Genomic DNA, 12,191 nt, shown 5'->3' with positions numbered 1-12,191 from the left:
AATAAAACAAAACCAAAGAAACCCCTCTCTGCCTCTCACTCCTGCACCCTCAAGGGGCCCAAGGGCTCCAAGGACAGTTTGAGAACCCCTCTTCACTGTCTCTAACACTTGGTTACCTGTGCCTCAAAGGCAAGACACAGCCTGTGTCTCACTCTCTAGGCAGCCCAGTATTAGACCCCAAGCCCAGCGCTCTCTGGTCCTGTCTATCCAGTGTTGAAATCTCCAGATTCTCTAACTACCAGTTCCTGCTGACCCTGAGGTCTGTCTCAGTTCTTGTTATGCAGAGGTCAGTGGTGACATAGGTCCCTTGCCTCTGCCCAGGGAAGTATAGAACTGAAAGCTGCTGGCAGTGGCTAACCTTGTGGGGCACTTAGTTTGTGAAGGCCTTTCATGGGTTTTATCTCATGTTCCCATCAGCCTGCAGGACAGGTATGAGAGGCCCGTTTGGCAGATGAGGAAGGGGGCTTGGGGTCTTAGGAAACTGGCTCAAGATCCCCTCCACCCATGTGTGGGAGCTGGGCACCCGGCCAGGGGCCTGGGCTTTTCCTGGAGCCACAGTCTGGGGCACTGGCCCATGCCAGGTTCTCCCTGGCTTATCCCCAGATTGCTGTACTTACAGGCATGAACGAGGAGGCAAGAATTGATGAGGGAGGGAGGGCAGGGGAACTTTTTCCTGTAGAGGTCTGGGGTGTGTTTTCTAAACTAACCAAGAAGGCAGGGTCACCCATCTGCTAGCTGCAGGCAGCATGGGGCAGGCCCTGGGCAAAGAGGGCAGAGGGAGAAGGGGGTGGCCTGGTCCAGACAGGGGACTGCACAGACAGGTGTGGGAGGAGGCCTGTACCCAGTGGGTGGGGGAGGCCTGCACTGACATCAGCAGCACCCTGGAGGGGGGGGATGTGCAGTCTTCTCTGGCTGTCACCACAACAGGGTGGGGGGTTGGGAGAAGCCAAAGGCCCAGTGCCCCCTCCTTGTGTCCCTCCCAGCTGCTGGGCTGGAAACACGAGCCAAGTCAACAGTTCCTTGAATTGTGTTTCAGCCCAGGCCGCCCCAACTCCAGAGCTAATAATATGGGCAGATGTAGGTCACGCAACTCGATCCTCTGGGCTCGAATCCTACCCCACCACATGAACTGGAGTGAGTACGTGGTCCTGAGAGCAGAGCCCTGAGCTTGGGGTCATGGGGCGAGGCTGGGTCTGGAAGAGACCCCAGCCCCTGGGTTGGCTTGTTTATACGGTGCCTACCAGGATGTGGGCAGCCTCGACACCTATAAACTCAGTGGTTGACAGAGGCAGATATCCTTAAAGGTCTGCAGGATGATGATAATAATTACATAATTATAAGAGTTTGTAAGTAACACAAATGAAAAGTGCTTCCTTATGCAGTGTGTCCCTATTATAATTGAGGCTGGGTCACCAATCTCCATACTCTGCGTGGAGGTTCAGCACCAAGAAAGGACCAGAGGGAGACTGAGGTCCGTTGATATCCCAAGAGAAATCCTGAGCACCACCATGGCCTTGCAAGGCCTGTGGCTCCCAGCCTGGAACCACCGATATGATGGCGGTGTGGCATTTGCAGTGGTGGTAGCAAGAGCTGTTTGACATACGTCTGAAAGCAAAATTCAGGGTCCATGATGCCATCTTCAGCACACAGAGCCATGAGATGGAAGCTGGCAGGTGGCAAAGCCTGCCAGAGGTGACCCCTGAGGCTTGTGGCCAGGGCAGCACTAGGGCAGGGTCTGATTCCAGGAGTGGGTGGCACTGGCCAGCACAGGCTGGAGCATTGGAGAGAGCATCTTCTTTCTATCCCTTGGAAGGTGACCTCTGTGGACAGGAGTCGGGGGTCCCTCTGACCACCACTGGTGATACTCGTATTGGTCCCTAGTATATCCTCACTCAGGGACAGGAGACATGGGGTGTTTTCAGCAGGATTCTGAAAGGCCCCACTCAGTACTTGTCCCATGAGAGACTGGTGATATCCATCCCCCCTCCATGTAGCTGATACTGGTCCTTCTCCTCAGTGGGGTGCACCTTGGCCTGATGGTCAGGTCCTGGGCCTGAGCCCTCTACGGTCTCTGAGAAACGTCTGATCCAGTGTGCAGGTTTATGGCTGCAGAGCATCCCATAGGTTGACCCTGGGCAAAGAAGGTGGTGGGCCTGAGAAGGCTACGGAGGGACAGCCACAAGTGGCCCTCCAGACAAATGACTCCATGCCATGGGGCCCTTTCCTTCAGCCTCCTTCAGGGAGGCCCTGAAGTGTCCAGGCTCAGGCCTTGGGGCAGGAGCCTGAACAAGTCTGGCCTGTCCTGCCTTTCAGGAGGGGAGGAGAAACCTTTGTGCTTGAACTACACAATTACCTCCAGAATTGCCATGTGAGAGGGCCCTACAGGGGGCCAGACCTCCCTGAGGAGGAGGCAGAAGGTGGGCCCTGAAGGGTGAGAAGAGCTAGCCCTGCATCCTGGGGGGGACTGGAGGTGGAGGAGCTGTGGGAAGTCCCCACAGACACAAGGAGGGGGTGGACCAGCAATGCAGGGAAGGTGGAGGAGGCTTCTGCAGGCAGCAGAGTCAGAGCCAGGGAAAGGATCTCACCAGCGGGGAGTGGTTTAGGGGGCTGTCTGTGTGAGGGAACAAGGGTTGGCCTGGGTGAGCCCTGGCTCTCTCCTCTCTTCCCATCTGCATGGGGACCAGCATCCTCCTGTGCTGCTGGCATCTGTCTCTTGAACCTCCTCATTTGTGTCCATCCGAAAAATGACAACAGAATAGGTGGGCAGCTCATGCCTGTGATTCTAGCATTCTGGAAGTCTGAACCGGGAGGATCTCTTAAGCTCAGGAGTTTGAGACCATCCTGAGCAAAAGTGAGACCTCCTCTACCCCACATGTCTCTATTAAAAACTAGCTGTAGCTGCATGTGGCAGATGCTGGTAGTCCCAGCTACTTGGGAGATTGAGGGGGGAGGGTTGCTTGAGCCCAGAAGTTTGAGGTTGCTGTGAGCTATGCTGATGCCATAGCACTCTAGCCTGGGGCAACTGAGTGAGATTCTCAGGAAAAAAAAAAAAAGAAGAAAAGAAAAATAAGAATCCAGTTAGGGTGGCAGAGCTGCCAACCTGAGGCCCCAAGGCCCTGGCCTGCCCGGCTGCTTTCACCAGCCCTAGCTACCCCCGGGGGAATGCACCCTGTGCTCCCCAAGGAAAAATCAAGCTAGAGTCTGAGCAGCCCTGGCCTCCCTGGGGATTTTGTTTAGACCAACTTGGTGGAGGGGAGGCTTGGGGGTGGGCAAGGTGTAGTAGTGAAGCGTACCCTGCCCTCCCTGAGCACACCCCCGGGAGCCCAGAGCCAGCCTGTCTGTGTCCTGCCTGGGCCCTGACATTTCTTTCCTGCCCAGCTGGCTATGTGGCAGGGACAGAAGGTCCAGGCTCTGTCCCCAGGGAAACATCCCTTTATGAGGGTCTTGGGGGAGTGACAGCTTTCTGCTCTACCCCCATCACCTATGGCTCCCCCTCTTAGCCCTGTAGAGCTATGACCTTCCTGAGGGCAGGGAGGGCACCAAGAAAGGCTCAGAAGTGCTTGCTGAATGAATAACTGAGTTAAGACAGTCTGCAGCCCAGATTGGAGAAGCTCAGTGTCTATCATTCATTCCTGGGGAAATTCTTTGTTTTTTAGAGACGGAGTCTCACTTTGTCACCTTCAGTAGAGTGCTGTAGCATCACAGCTCACAGCAATCTCCAGCTCTTGGGCTTAGGTGATTCTCTTGCCTCAATCTACCAAGTAGCTGGGACCACTGGCACCCACCATAACACCCAGCTATTTTTTTGTTGCAATTTGGCCAGGGCCGGATTTGAACACGTCACCCCCGCTATGTGGGGCTGGCACCCTACCCACTGAGCCATAGGTGCCACCTGGGAAGTTCTTTTGCTGTTCAAGTGCCTGGGTATGACTGGCATGGTAACAATTGTAGATTGGGGGCCTGGCCTACATACTGTCCCTGAATGTGTTTTCTTCTATGCTTTCCCACTCCCAGGCCTCTGCTCACATGTTCTTTCTGGCTGGAGCACCCACTTCACCCCAGCACCTCTGCGTCCTGCCTCCTTCCCAAACATGCCAGCTCCTTTCCAGCCAGAGCCCTCACACCTGCCATGCTCCCAGGGTTTCTGCCAATCTTCTGCCTATTGGAGGCTATTCTGCTAACCCGCCTTCCCAGAGTTCCTCAAGAGCAGTCCACATCTCAGCCATCTTTGTGGTTGCACTGCCTGGAATGGGACTTGACACGCAGTCAGTGCTCAATCTTTGTCCATTGGGGACACTTGAATGCAGCTTAGTATGTCACCAGACACTGCTTTACATTTTTTTTTTTTTTTTGAGACAGAGCCTCAAGCTGTCCCCCTGGGTAGAGTGCCGTGGCATTACAGCTCACAGCAACCTCCAACGCCTGGGCTCAAGCGAGTCTCCTGCCTCTGCCTCCCAAGTAGCTGGGACCACAGGCGCCCGCCACAACGCCCGGCTATTTTTTGGTTGCAGCTGTCATTGTTGTTTGGCGGGTCCAGGCTGGGGGATTCGAACTCGCCACCTTAGGTGTACGTGGCTGGCGCCTTAGCCGGTTGAGCTATAGGCGCCGAGCCACTGCTTTACATTTTATATGTGATTAACTCTTTTACTCCTCACAACCACTCAATGAGGTTCTATCATTTCCATTTTGCAGATAAGGACACTGAGGCAGAGGGAGGGTAAGTGATATATAGGAGAGCAAGAAATGGCCCCCTAGGGTAGCACCTGTGGCTCAGTGAGTAGGGCGCCGGCCCCATATACCAAGGGTGGTGGGCTCAAACCCAGCCCCGGCCAAACTGCAACAAATATTAGCTGGGCGTTGTGGCGGGCGCCTATAGTCCCACCTACTTGGGAGGCGGAGGCAAGAGAATCGCCTAAGCCCAAGAGCTGGAGGTTGCTGTGAGCTGTGGCGCCACAGCACTCTACTGAGGGTGACAAAGTGAGAGTCTGTCTCTAAAAAAAGAAATGGGATGGCCCCCTCCACCCTTCTAGGTTCTTTGCCAGGGTTAGGAATTAACTTGACATATAAACCAATTAACAGGAGAAAAACTATATTTAGTTAGACATATAGACATAGGAGCCCCACAAAATATGAGACTTCAAGAAGGGTGACATCCTGAGCTAAGAAGGGGGGTTTAGGGCTTGGGAGGGTAACACAAGTTATGGGAGGGTGACGGAAAGGAGGAAGTATGTGGTAAGTAAAGGTTGTCTTGTTAGGCAGATAAAAATTCTTTCAGGTAGTAAAAGCTGTCTGTCTGGAGCAGCCCTCAGCACAGGTGACAATCTGGTGTCAGTGAGTTGAGGTTCCCTGGTTGGTACCATTTAGGCAGATGAGGGAAGTTCAGAAAAGGCCCCTCCCTCCCTGTGCTATTTCCCAAATGCCCTGGGTTTGAAGTTACCACCATATCAAAGTGTCATATTTTGGGGTGGCATTTCCTGAAATCCTTTAGTGACATGCCCAAGGTCACCCAGCTAGTAAATGGCCAAGTCAGGATCCAGCCCAGGCAGTTGGGCTGCAAGGTCCACAATGAGGACACCCCAGAACCAGTCTTCTACACTGCTTCCTGGATGCCGCTGACTCCAGGATGTTGTCCTGCACAGCAGGGTGGACGCCTCTGTCATTGTTGGGAGAGACACCAAGTTGTCTGGGCAGCTCATCCCTAGCCCAAGCCCTCAGACTAAGTAACACTGCCTTTGGTGTGGCCTTTCCATCCTTCTGGACTCAGGTCTCCCACCCACTTTCTTGGCTTGTGTGGGTTTGATCCCCTGAGTATGGGAAATCTGGGTTCAGAAGTGTTTGTAGAACGATTATTTTGTTACACAGACCCCAAAGGTATGAACAGCTTCTTGAAGTCCCTTGGGTGTCACCTTTCCTCTCCCAAGCCTCAGTTTTCTACACTGGGAATGGGCCAACTTGCTCATGTCACATGGTTTGACATCTGGTAGGGATTCTGAGGTGCTCCTGATCCAATAGTGTCAATAGTCTGTTTACCCAAGCCTTGGCACAGCCAGGTGACTTTGTCTGGGTAACTTGGGGAGGGAAGGAGGTTATCATATCGCCAAGGTGTGTGTTCCTTGCCCCCTGGAGCAGACCTGGGATGAGATAAGTGGGCCAATCCCAGGAGCTTGGACAGACTGGTGGCTCATTTTGCCACCAGACAGTGGGGGTAGGGGGGAGGGTAGTGTTGGTGTACTTGTCAAAGCCTCTTTCTGGCCTCAGTTCGTCCGTCCCACCCCTTCTGGCTCTCTGCCACCAAGCTGTGCAGCGAGGGCAAAGGGATGAGGTGGGTGAATGGGGGGGGGGCACCCAGCAATGACTCTGCCAACTGCAGCTAACAAGTGGCAGCTCGCAGACAGGGCAGGCTGTGGTGACCCTGGGCGGGGGCAGCCAATGAGCTCCTGGGCTGCGGTGGCACCACCGGGCAGCCCGCCTGTCTTTGGCTGGCGCAGCAGCGGGAGGGGCCTCGGGCCACCAGTCAGGGCTGCCTGGCCCTGTCTCTGGGAGGCCCAGGCAGATCGGCTGCTCCATTCATTGGGAGCCTGACTCGATGGGCTGGCTGTCACATTTTCAACTTTTCCGACCTCCTGGGGAGGGCGGATTGTGGGGGCAGTATGAGGAGGATAGCTGGGAGGACTGAGGTGCCAGAGAGGGAACAAATTTGAAAGAACTTTTCCCAGGCTCTGGATCCAGAGTGGGCTGGAGCTCAGGCTGGGGAGAGGGGACTGGGAATGCTTTGCTCCAGAGCACACCAGGCAGGGAGCATCAGGTGGAGGGAGCAGGGACAGGGTAAGTAAAGGTGGTGGTTGTGGCCTAGGTACCCACCCACGACTGGTGTCAGGGCCAGGGTCCTGTGCACCCATATCCCCCAAGCTCCTTTGCCTAGATGGAGTTGGTCCTGGAACAGCACTTGTGACTATGGGGCTGTCCCAGGAACTCCTTGTGTAGTCAGTAGCAACAGGTGCTTGTGCCTCCCCCCCCCAGCCTCCATGCTCAATGCACACCCACCACAGCCAATCACATAATAAACATATATTTATAGATGTACAATTTCAGAATTCTAATTCAAGAAATACAGCTTCTCCAGGGATCCTTTAGGATCTATGTTCTTATTGCACATGGCTCAGCCCATTTAGGGACATCTACCCAGACCAGACAGTCGGGATGGTGGGGGCAGAGCACCAGGGCCACCGCAGGTGGGCACGCTAGCCCACGTCCAGTTCTTATCTTTGTGGCTGGAGTGGCCACTTTTGTTGCAGGATAGGACCTTGTTTAAAAACCAGACTTGACATTTCCTTACCAAACTTCCTTTCCCAGTGAAAATCCTATTTGTTGGGGGACTTTTAAAAAAAGAGCAAAGATAAATTCTGGGAGGATGGTTATCACCTCCTGGCTGGCAGCTTGGGGAAGAGTAAGGCTTTGGAAGACAGCAGGCTCAATGACACACCCACCGCCTCAGGAAAAATGTAATTCCAAAAGGCCCAGTATAAACTGTGGGAATAAATAAAACCTCCCTCCTTTCCCTGGCAGCAGCTGCTGTTTTGTGAAAAATCCTCATTTGAAGGTGAGAGTAAGAAAACTATTCTGGTTCAGATGTATCCTTTGTCCAAAGTGCGAGAGGAGGCCTGGTGGAGTCCCATCCATGGTGGGTGAAGACAGAGGCACCTACAGGCACTGGCTTTTCTTCAGGGGTTGGATCACTGTCCTGGGCACCCCTGGCTGACTCTTAGAGGAAGAATCTTTGGAAAAACCAGTGGCAATGATGGAGCTATGCCTTGTGGCACCTATAAGGCAAGACCCACTTAGAGACTTAGGGTAGGGAAGTAGTTAGGTAGAACATGGCCCCGCTCCAAGCCCTGCCATTCTGTGGGCAGGAGGCTAGAGGGCTCCTGGGTACCAGGACAAAGTGCCCACCTGAGCTGGTGGAAGGAAAGGGCAGCCTGAGGTTGCCCGAGCAGGTCCTGTTAGAGGCCTCTGCCTTGACTCAATACTGAACTGGCACCTGCTCCTAGGGGCACCTTTCTCCCTCTGCAGCCCGCTTCTTTCCAGCCTAGCCTTAAACCTGGCGACCTTCACGGATTTAGACCATCATGATTACTGCTGCCATCAAAAACAGGCTGGGGTTTCGGGGGGATGTTAAAAGCATATGACACAACTTTCCTTTTGCTGTTAGCTATAGCTAATATCTAGCTTTTGAAATACCAGGTTGCCTTCCCCCAATACGCCTCATTTTCTAAAATATGGAAGAAAGCTAAACAACTTAACCAATCCCTGCATAGTTTAAAAAGTAGACTATATATATATATCTTTATATATGCCTATTTACATATAAATAGATATATATACATATACACGCATGTATAAATTACATTCTGTGGAGAATTCTCTTTCCTCCTCCTCTCTGTCCTTGGCCAACGCCTCTGGCTTCTCCCGAGAGGTGACTGGTGGTGGCTCCTGGGAGGGGGAGGAAAGGCAGTTGGGCAACCCCCTCCCCCAGCCCTTCCCACAGACATTTGCTGCAAGTTTTACATTCTACTTTCGTTGCCATGGTTTCTGTATCCTAGGAGAGAGCCGATGTGGAGACTCTGCCAGCCCAGGGAGGGAGGAAGCAGCCCCGCGGCAGGTTTTCTGTCTGTCCTAAGAGCTTTCTGCATTTACTGGGTGAGAGAGAGGGCAGTTGTGCGGGCGTTCGGCCTCCAATTCCATTTTAATGTTTTTTTCTTTGTATGTCTTTCCTTAAATACACAGTCCATCACCTTGGCTCAGTGCTTGTCACCAAAGATTCTCCAGGGATTTCATAGTCTGGGGAGGAGAGTGGCAACAGTTAGCTCAGCAGTCACGCGGCACGGGGCCTCTAGCCCAGCCCACGCGACGCGCGCAGTTTTCCTTGCTGCCGGAGCTGCCGAGCTGCCGAGCTGCCGTGCTGGTGCTGGGCTGCTCGCTCACCCCGCCAGTCCCTCCTACTGTCTGCTGCACTGAGGCAAATGGCCTCACAGCAGAGTCTGCAGCTGGATCCAGGCTGAAAGGATGCAGGAACAGAGAACCTTTACTGGCTCTGCCCACACTCCTCTGGGCTAGGTCCAAGCTGCCCCCTCTGGCAAATGCTGGGAACACAGCCCGCTTCCCCCACATGCAGGGCCAGAGGAGGTGGGAGCCTGCTACCAGCAACTCTCATTTCCCCCCACCCCTTCTATGCTGAGTGGCTGCATGTGACCCTGAACTCATGACCTTCTGTTCCCTTCCTCAGACCACAGGCGAGATGCCTGGGCAGGGCAGGATGCCTGTGGCTTCCAGGCTGCCAGGTGCAGCAGGAGCATTTGAGAGTGTCTTAGAGAAAGTGTCTCAGATCTCACCAAGAGGGGGTTGTCATTAGGGTGAACAGGCCTCTTCCACCTCTGAGCCTGTGGGCTCCCACCCACTTTATCTTATTCAATTTCCTCCTGCTTTGAAGGACTGAGGAAGAGGAAGGCTCTTGGCACACCTGCTCCAACATGGCTCTTCCAGGTGTCAGGCAGGCTGTATCTTAGGCTGAGTAATATTTGGTGGCCTAAATACTAGGGTACAGACAATAATAGCCTGCTGAGCTGGGAAAGGGCCATGATGACTTGATGGCAGAGTGGACCAATGATCCACAAGTGGCCTTTAGCAATCGCCCTGGGCTCCTGCTCTGCATGGCTCTTGGATACCCCACAGCCCCAGAGCCAGGGAGGAGAGTGGGTGGGGAGTCACTGAGAGGCCTCAAACAGACCTCAGTTTCCAAGTAGGCCCCAGAGCTTCCCCATCTCTGGAGTGTGGAGGTCAGGCTGGGGATAATCTTTGTCACAACACCAGGTTTCTGCCCTTTCTCCTCCCTCCCTCCTCTGCCTCATGACCAGGGCCAAAGCTGCCAGGAGTTGCAGGGTAGAGGCAGCCCTAGGTCATACTTGGACCTCGGTGGCGTGGCTGGCCCAGGACTATCCATGCAGGGAGGCCTGCACCTCTGACAGTCGGCTACAGCTTGGAGTGCCCATCTTCTGTGCTTTGTGGTACATATCTGTGTCGCCAAAGTAGCGGGCCCGGTACAGCAAGCCTTCCTCTGCAAAGCAATGGGACAAGATTAGTGCACACCTAGTACCTCCAAAGCCAGCTAAGGAGCCTGCCTGGGCCTGTGGGGGAGGAGGAAGGCTACTCAGACCCTGGAGCTTGGGTAGAGTTGGCCTCCCACTAGGAAAGATGCAGAGGGAGCAAGGACCATGGTCCTTACGTAGGAGAGGGATAGTACCAGCCCCTTCCTCTTGAGTGTGGGTGAGGCCAGCCAAAGTGAGAACCTGTCATCCTGGTTAAACCTCGCCCAGGCCCCACAGATGGGTCTGGAGGCACACTCAGCGGGCAGCCAGGAGGTCTGCTCCAATCTGTCTCTGCATACTTACCTCTGGCAGGCAAAATGACAGGTTGATTGTGATTTACAGGAACCTGGAGGAAATCACCAGGTGGCCCCTGGCTCCCAGCCCCAGGGAAAATCAGGAGTGGAGTTCAGGTCTTTGCTGGGAAGAGGCTGGTACAGGGCAGTGCTGGGTGCCAGGCCCTCACAACACTGGGTGAGCAGGACTTTCTCCTTACTGCTCTCAAGCTTTGCCCCTGCTCCCCGGCCCCCCCCATCCACACACACTTGCGTGCTCTATTTCCCTCACTCACTCTGCTGCTTTTCCTTCCAGCAGTTGTTTCGGAGGTTGGCAATGTAATCATCTTCCACGTTCCGTTCAACTGTTTTTAGGCTGGAGCCTGTGTACTCCTCAGAGAAGCTGTCTGCCACGTAGTAGACGACACTCAGGTGGTCAGTGACTCGCCTGTGGACATGGCCCACTGACCTGGATAGAAATATGTGAGGTGAAAAGTGGGCATAGGCCCCCAGGCCTAGGGCAACTCTGAGGATAATGGGGTCCCATGAGGAGGTGACATACAGGCCACAGGTGTAGTTGGTTCCCTTCCAAACTAGAGTGAGAGCTTGCATACTGCCCAAAGCTAGGGTCTGAGGAAGAGGCAGTGTCTCCTACACAAGTGGCCCAGACTGGCAAGCCTTTCCCTTTAGGCTCTCTGCTTACCACATGGTTGGTCTGGGGCCTCGGGGTAAAGTACCTTTCTGAGGAGAGGCCCTGCTCTAGGAAGTTGGGGACCCAAGAGGAAAACTGGGCCCTACCTTCTGTGCCTCTATTTCCCTGTTCAGCCCCTAAGCCAATCACTGTTGAGGGCCTGCCTGCCTACCTAGGAGCTCCCAGTCTGGGGTCAAAAGGCTTGCGAACAGAATGACAAGGATTCTAAGGCATTATACCCTTCCAGCTGCAATCACAGGCTCTGCAGGCTGTACGAAGAGCCTCAACACCCAGATAGGAGTCAGTGCTTTGGGAGGACAGCTCCTGCCTTACACCAGTGCTACCTTTCATTTTCCCAGCTGCAGGAAAAATGACTGGCATCTGGCCAGATAGCAATGGCTGCTGCCAGGCCTGTGGGCCAACTCTGCCGCCTGCTGGCGGAGAAGGATCCTGTCACGCCTCCAGCCAGACACAGGCTGCTTGGTGGGTGTGAAGGCCTTCCACCACAGAAGCTGAGCACCTGCTATGTATCCAATACTGTGCCAGGTGCTAGAAATAAATGAGGGGCACCGACACATCAGAGGGTCACTTGACTTGCCCAAGTCCACTACTGGCAATCACAACCAAATATTCCTTCAACAAATGAGCCAGGCATTTTATGTGTTACTCATTAATTTTCACAAGAAGTTAGATGTTATTACTCCCATTTCACAGATGAGGAATCCAAGTTTATGTAACTTGAGTAGGGTCATGCAGCTTCTCAGTGGAGAAGGTGGGATTCAAAGCTGCCCTTGCTCTGCCTCCAGAACCCTTGCTCTTTGCTCTTTCAGTGGTCTCAAGGACCAACCAAAATAGAAGAGCAGAGGCTCTTATTTCAAGGTCAGCAGGTACAATGGGGTGGAGAGGGAGTCACAGTGCCTCTGGGATCACAAGCAAAGCTGTGTGTGTGCCCTGTTCCAGGGAAAAGTCTGTAGCTTTCACTATATTCTCTTAGGGTACAATGGTCCTGAAAAGCTTAAGAATTTTAGCTTGACAAAGAAAGTATATATTCTTTTCCTTTTTTTTCTTTTTTCTTTTTTTTTTTTT

The 12,191-nt window shown here is 53.6% G+C and overlaps 1 protein-coding gene across 1 annotated transcript in view; it reads right to left on the bottom strand.

The window, feature by feature from the left end:
- Positions 1–7,053: 7,053 nt before the first annotated feature.
- Positions 7,054–12,191, bottom strand: part of DNAJB12 (DnaJ heat shock protein family (Hsp40) member B12) — a 30,638-nt gene continuing 25,500 nt past the window's right edge. The window contains exons 6-8 of the mRNA XM_012801420.2: positions 10,711–10,999; positions 9,960–10,111; positions 7,054–8,838 (exon numbers count right to left, since the gene is read on the bottom strand). Coding sequence (XP_012656874.1) covers positions 9,990–10,111; positions 10,711–10,999 — 411 coding nt within the window. The 3' untranslated portion in view covers positions 7,054–8,838; positions 9,960–9,989. The remainder of the gene's footprint in view (positions 8,839–9,959; positions 10,112–10,710; positions 11,000–12,191) is intronic.

Source organism: Otolemur garnettii, unplaced genomic scaffold (genome assembly GCF_000181295.1).
Source record: "Otolemur garnettii isolate 467f Iridium unplaced genomic scaffold, OtoGar3 scaffold00008, whole genome shotgun sequence".
NCBI lineage: Eukaryota > Metazoa > Chordata > Mammalia > Primates > Galagidae > Otolemur > Otolemur garnettii.
The sequence above is the reverse complement of the archived record's forward strand: the minus strand, read 5'-3'. Positions and strand labels throughout refer to the sequence as shown.